The sequence below is a fragment of the Micromys minutus genome, assembly GCF_963924665.1.
Source record: "Micromys minutus genome assembly, chromosome: 9".
NCBI lineage: Eukaryota > Metazoa > Chordata > Mammalia > Rodentia > Muridae > Micromys > Micromys minutus.
Window position 1 is genome coordinate 56,962,489 of NC_137978.1, and position 16,619 is coordinate 56,979,107.

General features: G+C 41.7%; 1 protein-coding gene across 1 annotated transcript; it reads right to left on the minus strand.

Moving 5' to 3' along the window:
- Window positions 1-4,100: 4,100 nt before the first annotated feature.
- AADACL3 (arylacetamide deacetylase like 3) lies at window positions 4,101-14,752 on the minus strand (the record flags this gene model as incomplete). Its single annotated transcript, XM_080920827.1, has 4 exons — window positions 4,101-4,875; window positions 5,432-5,495; window positions 6,162-6,378; window positions 14,582-14,752. The coding sequence occupies 4 exons, from the start codon at window positions 14,750-14,752 to the stop codon at window positions 4,101-4,103; spliced, it is 1,227 nt and encodes a 408-aa protein (XP_080776953.1).
- Between the last annotated feature and the right edge of the window lie 1,867 nt (window positions 14,753-16,619).

Below are 16,619 nucleotides of genomic sequence, written 5' to 3' on the forward strand. Positions count from 1 at the left end.
GACAATAGATTCTAGAGCCCAGACAGATGTGAGTAGTTTCAATATGGCCCAAGCCTTCCTCTCTCAGTTGTTTGCTGGCCAAAGAAAGCAGTGTGGTGGGCTCAGAATGTGGTTCAGCAGGTCAAGTGCTAGTCTCACATGCATGAAGCTCTGGGTTTGGTTCCCACTACTGTATAACTTGGAAGTGGTAGTGCACACCCGTAATTGCTGCTCAAGTTAGGAGGATCAGAAGTTCAAGACTATCCTTGGCTAAATAACAAGTTCAAAGCCAGGTTACAATATATAAGATCCCGTCTCAGGGTTGGGGGAAAGCAGCTTAGGATGCAGCTCTTTGTCCTTTATCATGTTGTTCTGGCCGAGAACTAAAAGATGGGGAGTTCTAAACAAGTACTGGGAATTTACTGAGAAAACACTCCAAGCTCAAATTGTCTGCACCTAAAAGTACATGGATTTTTTTTTTTAATGCCTCCTAAGCACTCTAAGCTGGCCACCTCAGTAATGCATCCTAGGGGCTTTCTGTGCTAGTCAAAGCCAATCAGTCTTGAAAACACACACACACACACACATACACACATGCACACACACACACACGTGTGTGTGTGTGTGTGTGTGTGTGTGTGTGTACATATGTTTTCATCCTGACTTAGGTCACATAGAAGCTGACATCTGTGTTTGGAAAATGATTCAAGTGAGAAGATAGGCTTGGTTTCTCCTTTATATTAATTCTTCATTTCTGGACTAACAGGCTACAGTTTATAAACCACAAGTTTTCTTGTCAGGCCATGATGTACAATGTGGGAAGCCATATAGCCTTGGACATTTAATCAACCAGCTGGCTTTGAGTTGGACTTGAAAGAATTGAGAAATTAGTGCTAATTATCTCTCAGAGCATCAGCTCCCTCCTCTTAAAGGTGGGTTTGAGAATTGGATTCAGTGGCTCACATCTGTCATCTGCAATTGAGATATTGAGGCAGAAGGATCACTATGATCACTCTCAAGATCTAGTTGGGCTACATAGTGAGTTTTAGGCCTATCTAGGTTATAGAGTATAAGTCTGTCTCTCCAAAATAATATCTGCTTTGAAGCCAAGCATGAAACAAGAGTATCACCATGAATGCAAATGCAGCCTGGGCTCTGTGGGAAAACCCTGTCTCAAATTAAAATTAAATGAAAAAAAAAAAAAAAAAAAAACAAGAAAAAGATAAGAATACCCACTCTGTAGAATGGCTGAGAAACATCTAAGGAAGTGCTCGACATCCTTAGCCATCAGGGAAATGCAAATCAAAACAACCCTGAGATTACACCTCACACCAGTCAGATTGGCCAAGATCCAAAACTCAGATGACAGCAGATGCTGGCGAGGTTGTGGAGAAAGAGGAACACTTCTCCACTGTTGGTGGGGTTGTAAACTGATACAACCACTCTGGAAATCAGTCTGGCAATTCCTCAGAAAATTGGACATAGTACTACCTGAAGTTCCAGTTATTCCACTTCTGGGCATATACCCCAGAGACACTCCAATATACAACAAAGATACATGCACCACAATGTTCATAGCAGCTCTATTTATAATAGCCAGAAGCTGGAAAGAACCCAAATGTCCTTCAGTAGATGAATGGATACAAAAATTGTGGTACATTTACACAATGGAGTACTACTCAGCCATCAGAAACAATGACTTAACCAAATTCTTAAGAAAATGGTTGCATCTAGAGAATATCATCCTGAGTGAGATAACCCAGTCACAAAAGAACAGACATAATATGCAGTCACTGATATTGGGATGCTAACCCCAGAGGCTCGGACCGCCCCTCCCCCCCCAAAAAAAAACTCACAGACTGTGTGAAGTTCAATAAAAAAAGAAAAGAAAAGAAAAGAAAACAAAACAAAACAAAACAAAACAAAAAACAAAAACAAAAACAAAAACATCATGCTCAATCCTTACACACCAAGAAAACATTGACTGATTCCGGGTTACATCCTGTTTTACATGCACTTTTTGCTCATTGTAACTAGTAAGACCTTAATGCAGAGTATCAATCCTTAAAAAAAAAGAAGAAGAAGAAAAAAAAAAGCCAAGCACTGAAAAAAAAAAAAAAAAAAGAAAAAAAAAAAGAATACCCACTCTGTAGAACTCAGGTAAAGAAAAGAATGTTCAATGTTCTTCATATGTAGAGTTTGATGTCATGAATATGTTGCAAGAATAATCGAGATAAATGGGTTAACAGAAAGAAATACAAGTTTCCTCCTGGGGACCCCAGCGAGCTACTAAGGTAAAAGTCCTTTGTCTGCAATACTGTAGGGAGAAGCTATGAAAATGTACCTTCAGCCCTGAGATATCCCCAAGCCGTTTCCTTTAGGCACCATCTTCCAGTAGCATATCAGTTTCACCACCTCCCAGTCAAAGAGACAAGCACCGATCTATGTGGGAGACCAGTTGATACCCCTTCACCCTCTATTGGCTGTAGGAACATTACCCAAAACCCACTTCAGAATGAAGACCTACTCACCTCAACTCATAGGCCTTTATCAGAGAAGACCATACTCCTGGGGTTCCAATGCTTCCTACAATATATTTTCTCAGTGGCTAGGTTTTATTTTTCTACCAAAGCCATCTGCTGAATAACTATGAATGGCTTGAGAAGCCACCCATGAGAATTTCTCTCTAACGATATTTCAACACAGTCAACTGAGAACGAGTTAGGCTTTTCTGGGTTTCTCTGTGAGTGAACTTGAATGTTGGCCTTTGAAAGCTGCTGGTCAGCAAGAGACGAATTCTCCTGAAGACAGGAAGACCACATGGTCATCTTTTTCAAAGGAATTTTTACTCCCAGGAGGCAGTTGGTCATCATGACTCTAGCATCCTATTGCCACTTTCATGAAACTTGATTCATTTGGGTTTCCATTTCCATAGTCAAGTGAATGTTAATGTTCGCCCAACATCTGTCTAGCCTTTGACTAGGGAAGTATTCACTACTCTCCTACCTCCAAACCTGACTGAGTCCAAACACCAGGGGAGGCTGTTTCATACCCTGCTCCAAGGGTAGCATAGACCTTGGACTGAGCAGTCAGAAATATGTCTACTCTCTTGTTTGTAACCACCATACACAGCTCAGAAAACCAGTAGAAACAGTAAATTGCTGTGAAATTTTTGTTGAGATTGCTGAGGAAAATGGATACACCATTACAAGTTAGCATAGCTCTTAGAGTCCATATCAGGAAATTGTTTAGGGCCATCATATAAAGAATAAATACATCACATAGGAGAGAAGGGCAGAGGGTATATGAAGAGAGGATAAGCCAGCAGTCCTTTCTGAGTCCCAGCATAAGACCACGTCTGATTTATACCTAAAATTTGTTGTTATATATGCCAATCCATTTTATGTCTACATGGGACAAAATGCATTGATTCTTGGTGTTAAAACACATAGTTCACGATAAGACATCTTGTTCCCTTGACTTTCTCTAGAATTCCCACTGTGAATGTGGTCTGAGTTTCATTGAACTTGGCTTCCCTTTAACTTTTGTCTCTTAGTATTTATGACGTTGCTTTAGGGCCATTTCTTGGGAATTCACTCTGATACTTAGAACACCCAAGCTCTCCTAGGCAGGCAACTTTGGCTGTCTTCACTTGTATCTATCTAGGAGTCATTTGCCATGGGGAATCTGTCTCCACTTTCTCATAACTTTCAACTCAAGCAAGATGGGCACCCAGAGACTGTTACCACCACTTACCACCCATCAGACTTGGCACCACAACTCTACATTCTGAGCCACATTGGCAAAGCTCAATAAGACGGATACAACCAACAAGTTTTCTTCAAGATCAATTCAACCAGATACATCTACCATACAGTCTCAATCAGCCCAAACAGCCTGAGTTCTAGCTAAGGGGATTATGAACAAGCTTCATGCAGTTTCATTCTCTCAAATAGGTGCTGAAGATGGTCAGTTCCTACTTTCCCCAATAGTGAACAAGGACAGAGAGCTCCACTCCATCCTTCTCTCCCTGCATCCTCTCCATTCATGATAAAGAACATACATTGACTATCTTATAATCCAGACTAGGTTGGTGAAGCACCCCCAGGAAGGAATAAGGGTCAGAACTTTCTAATGAACTGGATAATCAGGTCCATAATTCGTAAGGAGCAAGGGAAGCTCAATAATCCATAGTCAATGGTGTTAAGCACTCCATGGAAGCCATCCTCCATATGATGCCAGGTCACAGGCACCCCCAGATCTTCCAGCCTCTTCTTATATAAGAGAGAATGGTCCCGGAGAAGATCATACTCACAGCTTACAATGCAGGCTTCTGGGAGCTGAGACACTATACTATCATCTGCAAGGAGGGGTGAGCAGGTATCGTTCAGTGCTGTCTTTATCTCTTGGTAAGCATCTTTATTCACTGGTCCCCAGGGTATAGATTGGTAACCTCGCTTCTTAAACCTCTCTGGGATGTTTTCGGCACCCAACCACTTTCTGTATTTCTCCCAGACTTCTGGAGGCAAATGCATACCATTCTTTATGACACTTTTCCAGGAAGACTTCACGTCTAGGTGGCAACAGAAACAGTAGAAGGCCAGGTCTGAAGAGAGCAGTGGGATGTTGTTATTCTGCTGATAAGAAGGGCTCCCAAAATCTACCAATTGTAGGGAAGGGTAGATCATAATCTGAGCCTGGATCCGGGGGAGATCTGTTCGGTTCACTAACAGTTGACAAGTCACAGTAGCTGCAGTTCCTCCTACACTGTCACCACAGACAACCACACGAGCTGGATCCACTCCATACACATCCAGTGATTTCAGAAAGTGGATGGTGGCTACTACACAGTCATCTTTCATCACTGGGTACTTGTACATGGGGGATTTTCTGTATCTAAAGAAGAAGAAACAAGGGCCATAGATTATGCTCAGCGCTCAGCCTAACTCCCAAGTACCCTTGACTAACATCTCATATACCCAGTCTGCCTTTGAAGTCTGTATAGGAAGAGATTTGCAAGGCCCCAAACACACAGTAGACACAAAATCCTAACATCTGCCACCTGCAGCTGCTGTTGCACTTGGGGACCGATATGACATTGCTTAGGTGATTCGGTGATTATGCAGGGCACTGCTGACTTTAGGTGGAGGAAATGTTACCTGTCTGAGCTATTAGACCTAATGAACTCTTCCATCCAAAAGCAAAGTGACCACGACCATTCCCATATGCCTCCAAATGGTAGAGTTAAATGATGTCTTTAGCCACATATGCACCAAGGAAGGGACTTCCATCCACTGTCCCTTTCTCCTCCATTTGTTGCCTCTCCTTATTGGGTCCTCACAGCCCAGCCCTCCCCCATGGTTCTTTCCAATTCTATTGGCTTCAAACTTCAGACCCTGTCACTATGAATCAGGGTTGTCTGCCTGTATGTTCCCATTGTATCCTTTCTTACCCAACTGAAACGACAACAGAGTTACAGTCCTTGGACAAACGCAAGCATATGCTGTGGTGGGTTCCTGGAAAACAAAACCAAATGTCACATTTACTAGGACATTTGTCTTTCTCCAGCATTTGTAGCTATCCTCTTCTTGTAAACAGAGCATCTGAGTTATCTGACCAGGTCATAAAATAGCTTCTGGCTTTAGAGTAAATATCCTTCTTACTGTTTTGCTTCTGTGAGTTGCCAGAACAACAGTCTCCAAGATAACCATGACTGATATATTTCACCACTTATCAAAAACACCCTTATAATGAATACAGTACAGTGACTTGGTGTGTGTTATTCTCATATCTGCTTAGGAACAGGTTAGACCATTCCATAATATACCACCAAATGATCTGTGCCTACTAATTGCCCTGTTTTTTTTTTTTTTTAGTCCTGACAGTCAACTGTCTACCAGGAGGAAGTTTTTAATACTTATTTTACTTTTACCTATACATACATGTTTGAAGGTATCCACAGAGACCAGAAGAAGAAGTTAGATTCCTTGGAGCTACAATTACAGGCAGTTGTATGATGCCCAACATAGGTGCTAGGAACCAAACCTGGGTCCTCTGGAACAGCAGGAAGTGCTCTTAACTACTGAGTCATCTCTCTAGCCCCACAGAATGACCATTCTTTCCAGCCCATTTAGCAGGGTGACAGGGAAGTCAAAGAAGCCAGAAGAAAGGCTCTGTCTTACTCAAGCTCCCTAGGATGGTTCCACCACCATGGAAGAAAATGATTCCAATCCTTGGGATGGTGGAAGGTTTCTTGGGCTTGTATAGTTTCACAGGGATTGTCCCAAAGTGAAGATCTTTGACCACAACATCAGTATCGTTTTTGAGTGGCTTCAGATCATGCAGAAAACTGGCAAATTGGGGTGCATAACAGAGTCCCAGTTTCTCAAAAATCATTCCCTGTCAAATAAAGAAGAAGCAATGAGTTATGACTGTTTATGCAACAATTATTTAACATGAAGTCTGGAGCCTGTTGGCTACATCTACCCTCTCCAGGTGTGAAGAAGGATCTTGGAAAATAATATTAATGAAACTGGACCACAGACCTCCTGCATTCTCTCTCTCTCTCTCTCTCTCTCTCTCTCTCTCTCTCTCTCTCTCTCTCAGCATCCTCATGAAGCACCTGCAGTTAAAGTTACACCTATCCAGGCCCATGTGGTTCCTCCATTGTCAGATCCACTCCTTTTCCTAGATACTTTGCATGCCAGACATGACAAACCAGGCTTTTGGACAATGTCTGAGTCTTCCTTTTGGAGACATTTGCTTTACCTGTGGTCTGGGAATTGTCTTCTTTCCAAGTCAGACAACTTGGGTCTCCCAAATATTTATTGCTATGAAGGTAATGTTTCTGAAGAAGGAGACTAGGGTATTTTCCTATCTTTCCATGGCATCTACAGAAATATTTTTGGAAAATATGGTCCTTAAGGTTTTTCTCTTTAAGAAAATTAAGAATGGGGGTAAGGAGTGAGAAGGTATATGTGTTTGTCTAGGGTCAGTGATGTCAACGCAGATGGTGGTACATGGGGCTTCTTCAGGTTGTTGTGTTATCTTTAAGAGTTAATAGCTTTTGACACAAAAGCAAATAAATAATATAAATGTAGCAATAACAATATTCCTCTGTATTCATAGACCCAGTGTCTGGCTCAGTCATCATTAGAGAAGTTGCCTTTTGCAGGAGATGGGAACCAATACAGAGACCCACAACTGGACAATGAACAGAAAGTGAGAAACCTTGGAACAATGAGTCCTAAATGGGAAATCTTCCACCAAAATCCTCCCCTAAGAACTCAGAGGGAAGAGGAGGCATAATGATTACAAAACCAGTGGGGATAAACAGCATCAAGAAAACCGTGTCCCCCAGCCAGAATAGAATCAACACACATCTGAACTCACAGAGACCGTGGCAGCACGCACAGAGCTTACACAGGTACAAGCTAGATGGGGTCCCAGGTCTAAGAGGGGAAATACATATAAGCCCCCACCCCTAACCAAGAAGCTGTCTCCAGGTGACAACCACTCAAAAAAGAAAAATGGGTTTTCTCCAGTGGAGTCTCAATGGGTACACAAACCACACTTAAGAGAGGCTCCATACACAGCAGCAGATACCAATACAAAAATTAAATGATGCTTTTGAAGATGTTTTGTGTTACAATGCTTTGTTTGGGCTTAAAAAAAACCCTTACTTATTTTTTGTTTATCTATTATGATTCCTACTTTCTTTTTTAAAAAGTATTTTTTAAAGATTTATTTATTTTATGTGTATGTGTACACTGTAGCTGTCTTCAGACACACCAGAAGAGGGCATCAGATCCCATTGCATGTGGTTGTGAGCCACCATCTGTTTGCTGGAAATTGAATTCTGGATCTCTGGAAGAGCAACCAGTGCTCATAACCACTAAGCCATCTCTCCAGCCCCAGATTCACAATTTTCTATGTATATTTCTTGTGCTCTTTACTTTTTTTGTTGTTAGTATTTTTGGGACAGTTTCTTTGTGTAATCCTGGCTATCCTTGAACTTGTTCTGTAGGCCAGGCTGGCCTGAAGCTCAGAAATCCACCTGCCTCTGCTTTCTTAGTGTTGGGATTAAAGCATACACCCCCATGCCCAGCTTCTCTCTGTTTTTCTTTCTTTAAAAATATTTATTTATTTTATATGAATACACCGTAGTTGTCTCAAGACACACCAGAAGAGGCATTGGATCCCATTACAGATGGTTGTGAGTCACCATGTGGTTGCTGGGAATTGAACTCAGGACCTCTGGAAGAGCAATCAGTGCTCTTAACCACTGAACCATCTCTCCAGACTCCCCTCTGTTTTCTGTTGTTCTATTTTCTTTGCTTTGTGTTTTCTCTAGAGAGAGAGAGAGAGAGAGAGAGAGAGAGAGAGAGAGAGAGAGAGAGAGAGAGAGAGAGACAGAGAGAGACAGAGAGACACAGAGAGACAGAGACAGAGAGACAGAGAGAGACAGACAGAGAGAGAGAGAGAGAGAGAGAGAGAGAGAGAGAGAGAGAGAGAGAGGAAGATGGGGGAAAGGAGGAGGAGGAAGAGGAGGAGGCATGGAGTGAAACTTGGGGGTGATAGGGAGAATCTGGGAGGATAGGAGGAAGAGAAACATAATTAGAATATACTGTATGAAAAAAATCAAATACGTAAGTAAATGAACAGTCCTGGGTCTTTCTGGAAGTTTCTAGTCCTAAATCACAGCCAAAATGGCTGTGATTAAAGCCCATGCACTCATCTCAGAACATTTTTTTTTTTTGTTGGTGTGTATCCTGTGTTAGATGTATGTGATGTCTGTTTTGGTGTGTATGTCCTCTATTGTATGTATGTGATGTATGCTTTGATGTGTGTGTCCTACGTTGGATGTGTGCAATGTATGTACTTGTTATCGTAGGTGTATGCACATCTGTGTAAGCAGGAGGAAGCCAGAGGTCAACACTGGATGTCTTTCCTCAACTGCTCTGTCATGTTTATTTAGCCAATTATTTATTGTTTCATTGCATTTATTTATTTGTGTGTATGTGTGTGTCTTCGTGACCCAAAGAGCATGTGGCCATGTGGTCAGAGGACAACTTGACAGAGTCAGTTCTGTTCTCCCACCATGTGGGACCCAGAGATAGAAATCACTGACATTCGCCACTGTGCCATCTTATAGACCCATCTACTGTATGTTTTTGAGACAGTGTCTCTTACTGAACCTGAAACGTATCTCGTCAGTTGAGCTAGTTAGCTGGCTAATGAGCTTCAAGGATTCACTTGTTTCTGTGCCTCCTCCCATGCTGCAGGCACAAACTCAAACCATCAGGCTCAGTTCTGTGCTTTGCTTCTCATGATATGAACCCAGGTTCTCATGCTTGAGCAGTAGGCACTTTAGAAGTGGCACCGTCTCCCCTTCACAATGCTCTTTAGACAAATTCATCCAGGAAAGCAGTTTCATATGCAAATAACTGTCAGACAAGTAATGTGTGACGAAAGGATGCACGTGCAAGAAGGAAACAAGTGATGGCTGCTATCTGATATCACCGTGGTGTCAAATGGAAGAGGGGACCACAACTTTCTATGTTTGTAGTAGATGAAAAAGCTTGTGCTCAAAACACCTGTGATTCCTCTTGTGCTAGGATTATAATTCTGCCCCTGGAGATGGTACTCTGCTAACCTCCCTGCTTCCAATTCCCAACGGCAGGAAACCCTACAATCAGAGATTAGCAGTGAAAATAGGGTAATTTTTATCCTATTCACCAAAGCTATGGGTCCTTGCATTCTGACCCTTGAGTAAACAAGCCCTGGTCTCCCTGCTGTTTTGCTATGCTTTACTCCTGGCTCTGCCCTCCGCATGAAGCTATTTGTAGCTAGATTCCTTGTGAGCTTCCTGAAAACTGGCCAGCCTCTGCTACCGTGGACTGCAAGCTCCCCCAGGCACTCTACCTAGGACTTCCCCCCCCCCAACGATCTCTGAACTCAGATCTTGGGCAGAGATACACAGGGATTGTATAACACACCATTAGAGAAAGAATCAATGCTGACAGTGTATGATGTATAAGTAGGACGTATCCTACCACAGTCGCTACTACGGTATACCTTCTGAATAACTTAATTCCCAGATCCTTGAGAAATGACAGGCAGTAGGGGCTGTTGTGAGTTCCTATTTAGCAGACAAGGAAACTGAGTCATGGTAACTAGGAACTTGAACTGTAGATCACAAACGAGAGTGCCAAAGGGAAAACCAAAGATTCTAGTCAGGTCATTTGCAAAAGCAGGTCTGGGGTACTGTTTTAAGTGTGGTACATTCGACTTAACATAATGATCCCCAGTTCCACAATTTTTCTAAAAATATACTTTCATTTTCTTTTATGGCTGGGTAAACATTCCATCTGCGCACAGCAATGCACACATTTAATCTCAACACTCACAAGGCAGATCTCTCTTGAGTACAAGGCAAGCCTGGCTTCCAAAGTGAGACCCTGTCTCATTTTTTCACTGTGTGTTTCCTACTGTGTATTTTCTTCATCCATTCATCGATTGATGGGTGTCTAGGGTGACTTTATTTTCTGGCTATTGTGAACAGAGCAGCAGTGAGCATGGATGCTCGGACATCTCCGTGGTAGGGTATAGAGATCTTGGGGTGTTATAGTGAGATGACCCAGATTTCAGAAAGAGGTAAATCATGCTCTCTCTCATACCCAAACCCAAGCTTATGATTTTTATATTTGTGTGTAAAAATGGTTCTGAGTGTGGCTATGGGTTATGAAATAGGAAGGAGGCTATGAGATGGTGAAACGGGCAGTGAAAATGGGAAACAGAATAACAGGACCTATGGGATATGAAGATAGATCGGAAATACGGGCATGGAAGTGTAAGAGAGAACAGGTTAGGGGAACAGGGGGAGAATCTACAATTTAAAAAAAAATATACCAGTATAAAAGCTAAATAGTTTCTATAACAATCATTTAAAAAATAGGGTTTTTTTTTTGGGGGGGGAGGGGGTGAGTTTGTCTTTTGTTTCTTTTTGAGACAGGATTTCTCTTTGTATCCCTGGCTCTCCCATAACTCACTATGTAGACCTGACTGGCCTCAAGCTCACAGAGATCTACAAGCCTCTACCTTCACTGTACTGGTATCAAAGACATGTGCCACCAGCCTAGCCTCAAAAAATAGTTCTTAAAAAGACAAGGAAGACAACAGCTGCTCTTTTAGAGGACCGAGGTTCAATTCCCAGCACCCACATGGAAGCTCACAACTATCTGTAACTGTAGTCCCAGAGGATCCTGCAACACTCTTCTGGCCTCCGCAGGTACTGTGTGTACATGTACACGAACAGTCACACATATAGACAAAACACCTCTCTCTACATATGACATAAGTAAATAGTACTGTTTTTTTTTTTTTTTTTAAGATGTGTTCTGGGCTTCTGCTCATATTCTGAGCTAATTTCCCAAACTGTTTCCTTAACTCCGTTGCTTGCTGACTCTCCCTAGCAGATCTGTAGTTGCTGGGACTCAGAATTTCTGAGCAAAATACTGAGGGCTAATAGAGAAGGAGGAAAGCTTTTTCCTGAGTACCACAAGTTTGCATTTCCTCTGTTGCTCTGAGGCCCTTGTGAGAAAGGTCCCAGGGTGATGCTAGTGATAGGTGGGAGAGCTTTCAGGAAGAAAAGCTTAGTGGGAGGTCACTGAAGACGTGGGTTGATGGCTGAAGGTAGAGTATAAAAACAAAGCCCAAGCCAGGAGGTGGTAGCATACATCTTTAATCCCAGCACTCTGGAGGCAGAGGCAGGCCTGGTCTACAAAAGGAGCTCTTGGCCAGCCAGAGCTACACCGGTAAATCCTGTCTCAAAGAAGCAAACAAGGCTGCCCACTCTCTCCCCACCTATTCAATATAGTACTAGAAGTTCTAGCCAGAGCAACTAGACAACAAAAAGAGGTCAAAGGGATGGAAACTGAAAAGGAAGAAGTCAAAATATCACTATTTGCAGATGATATGATAGTAAACTTAAGTGACCTCAAAAATTCTACCAGAGAACTCCTGAACATGATAAACAACTTCAGCAAAGTGACTAAATTTTAAATTAAACAAATCAGTAGCCTTCCTCTACTCAAAGGATAAATAGGCTGAGAAAGAAATTAGGGAAACAACACCCCTCACAATAGTCACAAACAATATAAAATATCTTGGTGTGACTCTAACCAAGGAAATGAAAGAGCTGTATGACAAGAACTTGAAGTCTCTGAAGAAAGAAATCAAAGAAGATCTTAGAAAATGGAAAGATCTCCCATGATTATGGAATGGCAGGATTTATATAGTAAATATGGCAATTGCCAAAAGGAAACTATAGATTCAATGCAATCCCCATCAAGATTCCCACTCAAATCTTCATAAAGTTGGAAAGAGCAATTTGCAAATTCATTTGGAATAACAAAAAACTCAGAATAACAAAAACTATTCTTAACAATAAAAGAACTGCTGGGGGAATCAATATCTCTGACATCAAGCTGTATTACAGAACAATAGTGATAAAAAATTATATGATATTGGTACAGAGACAGGCAGGTAGATAGAATTAAAGACCCAGAAATGAACCCACACATCTGTGGTCACTTGATCTTTGACAAAGGAGCTAAAACTATCCAGTGGGAGGAAAAACCCAGCATTTTCAACAAATGGTGCTGATTCAACTGGAGGTCAGCATGTAGTAGAATGCAAATCAATCCATTCTTATCACCTTGTATAAAGCTCAAGTCCAAGTGGATCAAAGACTTTCACATAAAACCAGATATGCTCAAACTAATAAAAGAGAAAATGGGGAAAAGCCTTGAACACATGGGCACTGGGAAATATACACAAAGAACTCAAGAAGTTAGACTCCAGAGCATCAAATAACCCTATTAAAAATTGGGGACAAAGCTAAACAAAGAATTCTCAGATGAGGAATATCAAATGGCTGAGAAGCACCTAAAGAAATGTTCAACATACTGAGTGATCAGAAAAATGCAATTCAAAACAACACTGAGATTCCATCTCACACCAGTCAGAATGGCTAAGATCAAAATATTCAGGTGACAGTAGATTCTGACTAGGATGTGGAGAAAAAAAGAATACTTCTCCATTGTTGGTGGGATTGCAAGCTGGTATGACCACTCTGAAAATCAGTCTGGCAGTTCCTCAGAAAATTAGACATAGTACTACTTGAGGACCCAGCTATACTACTACTGGGCATACAGCCAAAAGATGCTCCAACATATAACAAGGACACATGCACTACTATGTTAAAACACCCAGATGTCCTTCAACAGAGGAATGGATATAGAAATCGTGGTACATTTACACAATGGAGCACTACTCAGCTATTAAAAACAATGACTTCATGAAATTCTTAGGCAAATGGATAGAACTGGAAAATATCATCCTGAATGAGGTAACCCCATCACAAAAGAACACACATGGTATGCATTCACTGATACATGGATATTAGCCTCAAAGCTAGGAATACCCAAGGTACAATCCACAGGCCAACTGAAACTGAAGAATTTGGAAGACCGAAGAGTGGATGCCTCAGTCTTTCTTAAAAGGGGGAACGAAATATTGACAGGAGGAAATACAGAGACAAAGTGTGGAGCTGAGACTGAAGGAAAGGTCAACCAGAGACTGCCCCGCCCAGGGATCTATTCCATATACAGTCACCAAACCCAGACAATATTGTGGATGCCAAGAAGTACATGCTGACAGGTGCCTGATTTAGCTGTCTCCTGAGAGGCTCTGCCAGAGTCTGAGAAATACAGAGTCAGATGCTCTCAACCAACCACTGGACTAAGAATGGGGTCCCTAATGGAGGAGTTAGAAAGGACTGAAGGAGCTGAAGGGGTTTTCAATTCCACAGGAGGAAAAACAATATCAACTAACCAGACCACCTTGAGCTCCTAGAAACTAAACCACAACCAAAGAGTACAGAGGAACCCAAGGATCTAGCAGTATACGTAGAGAGTAGCAGAGGACGGCCTTATCAGACATCAAGGAGAGGAGAGGCCCTTGGCACTGTGAAGGCTCAATACCCCAGTGTAGGGGAATGCCAGAGCCAGGAGATGGGAGGGAGTGGATGGGTGGTGGAACACTCTCATAGAGACAGAGGAATGGGGGGATGGGATACAGGGATTCCAGAGGGAAAACCTGGAAAGGGGATAATATTTGAAATGTAAGAAAATATAATAATAATAAAGAACAACAACAAAAACAAAAAAAGATCAAAGTCTACTGATATACACACAATAAAATACATGGAGAAGTCCATTTGCTTGTCTGATAAATTAAAAAAAATGATTTTTTAAAAAGGCACTATGGTCCCTCAGTCCTTTCCTTGGCCATATGTGCTCTCTCTCTTAACACCATCAGGCTGACAGCACAAGTTTTAACCTCAAAAACCATGCTCCTAAAAAAAAAAAAAAAAAAAAAAAAACTTTTCACTTTGTAAGTCCATTGTCTTGAGTATTTTATTACAGCAATGGAAACATAGAGAAAGCAAGCATTCTTTGGATTGTGTGTAGTATCAAAGCATCCAGTATCTTATTGGTCCTAACCTTAGGCAAAGGAAGTGAGCAAAGCAGAGACTCACCCATGTCATTGTTAGATGGAGAAAGCAACTGAGTATCCGCAGCCTCATGGGGTGAGTGATGCCTTCAGGGATGTGTTCAGTCCGTACATATCTGAAGATCACCCACAGCAGACTGCCCAGTGAGAACACAGCAACTGCACCTACAAGGAGTGTCAGGGCCAGAACCACCATGATGCCTTCACCTCAGTGGATCTGTACCTGTCCTAGGCCATGGAAGACAAAGCAGATCAGCAGGTCTTATATATTACCAGCTTCTCTCTCCACCTCCCTGCTTCCTGTAAACACTGGCCCAGCCCAAAGGTGTCACAGATCCAGAGGAGGTTGGTTTCCCTGGCTAGCGTCCAGACAGAGGAGAAAGTGGTTTCTATAAAGTTATTCAGATGGAAAGATAATTCAGGAGCTCCTACTTGAATCCTGGCATCGCTACTAGATAGGGCATTGAGTAAGCCAAAGAGTTACTGTAGTCATTAGAAACTTGCCCTTAGATCTTATTGCCCACACCCTATTTCTAGTCTTGCCACACTCACTATTCCTCAACTAGATGAGGAGGCCCGAGGGCCTTTGAGCTTGCTGTTTCTCTGTGCAACAACAGCCTCCCGCCAAATACCTGATGTCAACTGGACTCAGTTCTTCTTTTCCTGCCTGTAGTTGTTCAAATGTCATCTTCTGCCTAGCTAGATATTTAAAATTGCAGTACCTCACTAAATAGCCCCATGGCCCTATCCTACCATACTGCTTGCTTCTCATCTGTGGCTTTTATTGTCACCAAGGATGTCTGTCCTTTGAGTGTAGAATGTATTTTTGAATATAGAAATGTTTTATGTTGTTGTCCTTTTAAGGTTTATTGATTTATTTTTTATTATATATATATGTATATAATATATATATATTTAATATATATTTTTTATTATATATTATTATATATATCATATATATAATATATATATATATATATATATATATATATATATATATATATATATATATATATATATATATATATATATATATATATATATATATATATATATGACTATCTTGCCTGCACATGTATCTGTGTATCATGCCCTTCTGGCGCACTGGATGTCGTAGGAAGGCATCAGATCCACTGGAATGAAGTGACAGATGGTTGTGAGCTACCATGTGGGTGCTGGGAATTGAATTTATGTCCTCCGAATGAGCAGCCAGTGATCTTAACTACTAAGCGATCCCTCTAGCCCTCATCTTTGTGGCTTTGAGCCTAGAGGCTGGATTAGGGTCTGGGTCCTTGTAAGGATTATGCAAATGTCCACAAAACCAAGGGATTTATAAAAAGCTTGTTTTCTCCATTGTAAAACAGAGAAGCGTGGGCGCACTTGCTTTCTAGGTCAGGTCAGAGGCTAAGGCAGTTTTCACAGACTTTCCTAGCAAAGTCCTACATAATCATCCTAATGAAACAGAGGTCCCATCTCCTGCCAACTGGTGGTGGTTGGCTTTGATTATGAAATTAACACAACCTAGAATCAACTGGGAATAAAGTCTCCATTAGGGATCGCTCACATTAGGTTGGCCTGTGCCACACCTGTTTAGGACTGTCTCAATTAAAGTACTTGATGTGGAAGACCCAGGCCACTGTGGGCAGCACTGTTCTCTAGCTAAGGGGATCCTGACCTGTGTAAGAATGGAGAAATGGAGATGAACACAAGGAAGCAAGCTGTCAAGTATGCATGCATGAATTCCTCTGTGCTGTCCTCTGTGGGTGTAAAGTGACTAGTTGTTTGAAGTTCCTGCTTTGATTTCCCCACAGTGATGAACTGTAACCTGGAATTATTAGCTGAAGTAAACCTCTTTCTCCCCTAAGTTGCTTTTCATCGGGGTATTTTATTCCAGCTGCTGAAATGAAATAAGAACACTCGCCAACAGGTAATGGAGCAGAAACCTTCAAAAAAGGGCTTTTTACCTCACACAAGACATTGGGCCAATGCCCAGAGAAGTATGGGTGATAGGTGAGCTGGATATCAGTATCTCATAGACAAATACCAGAGATCTTGCTAAGCAT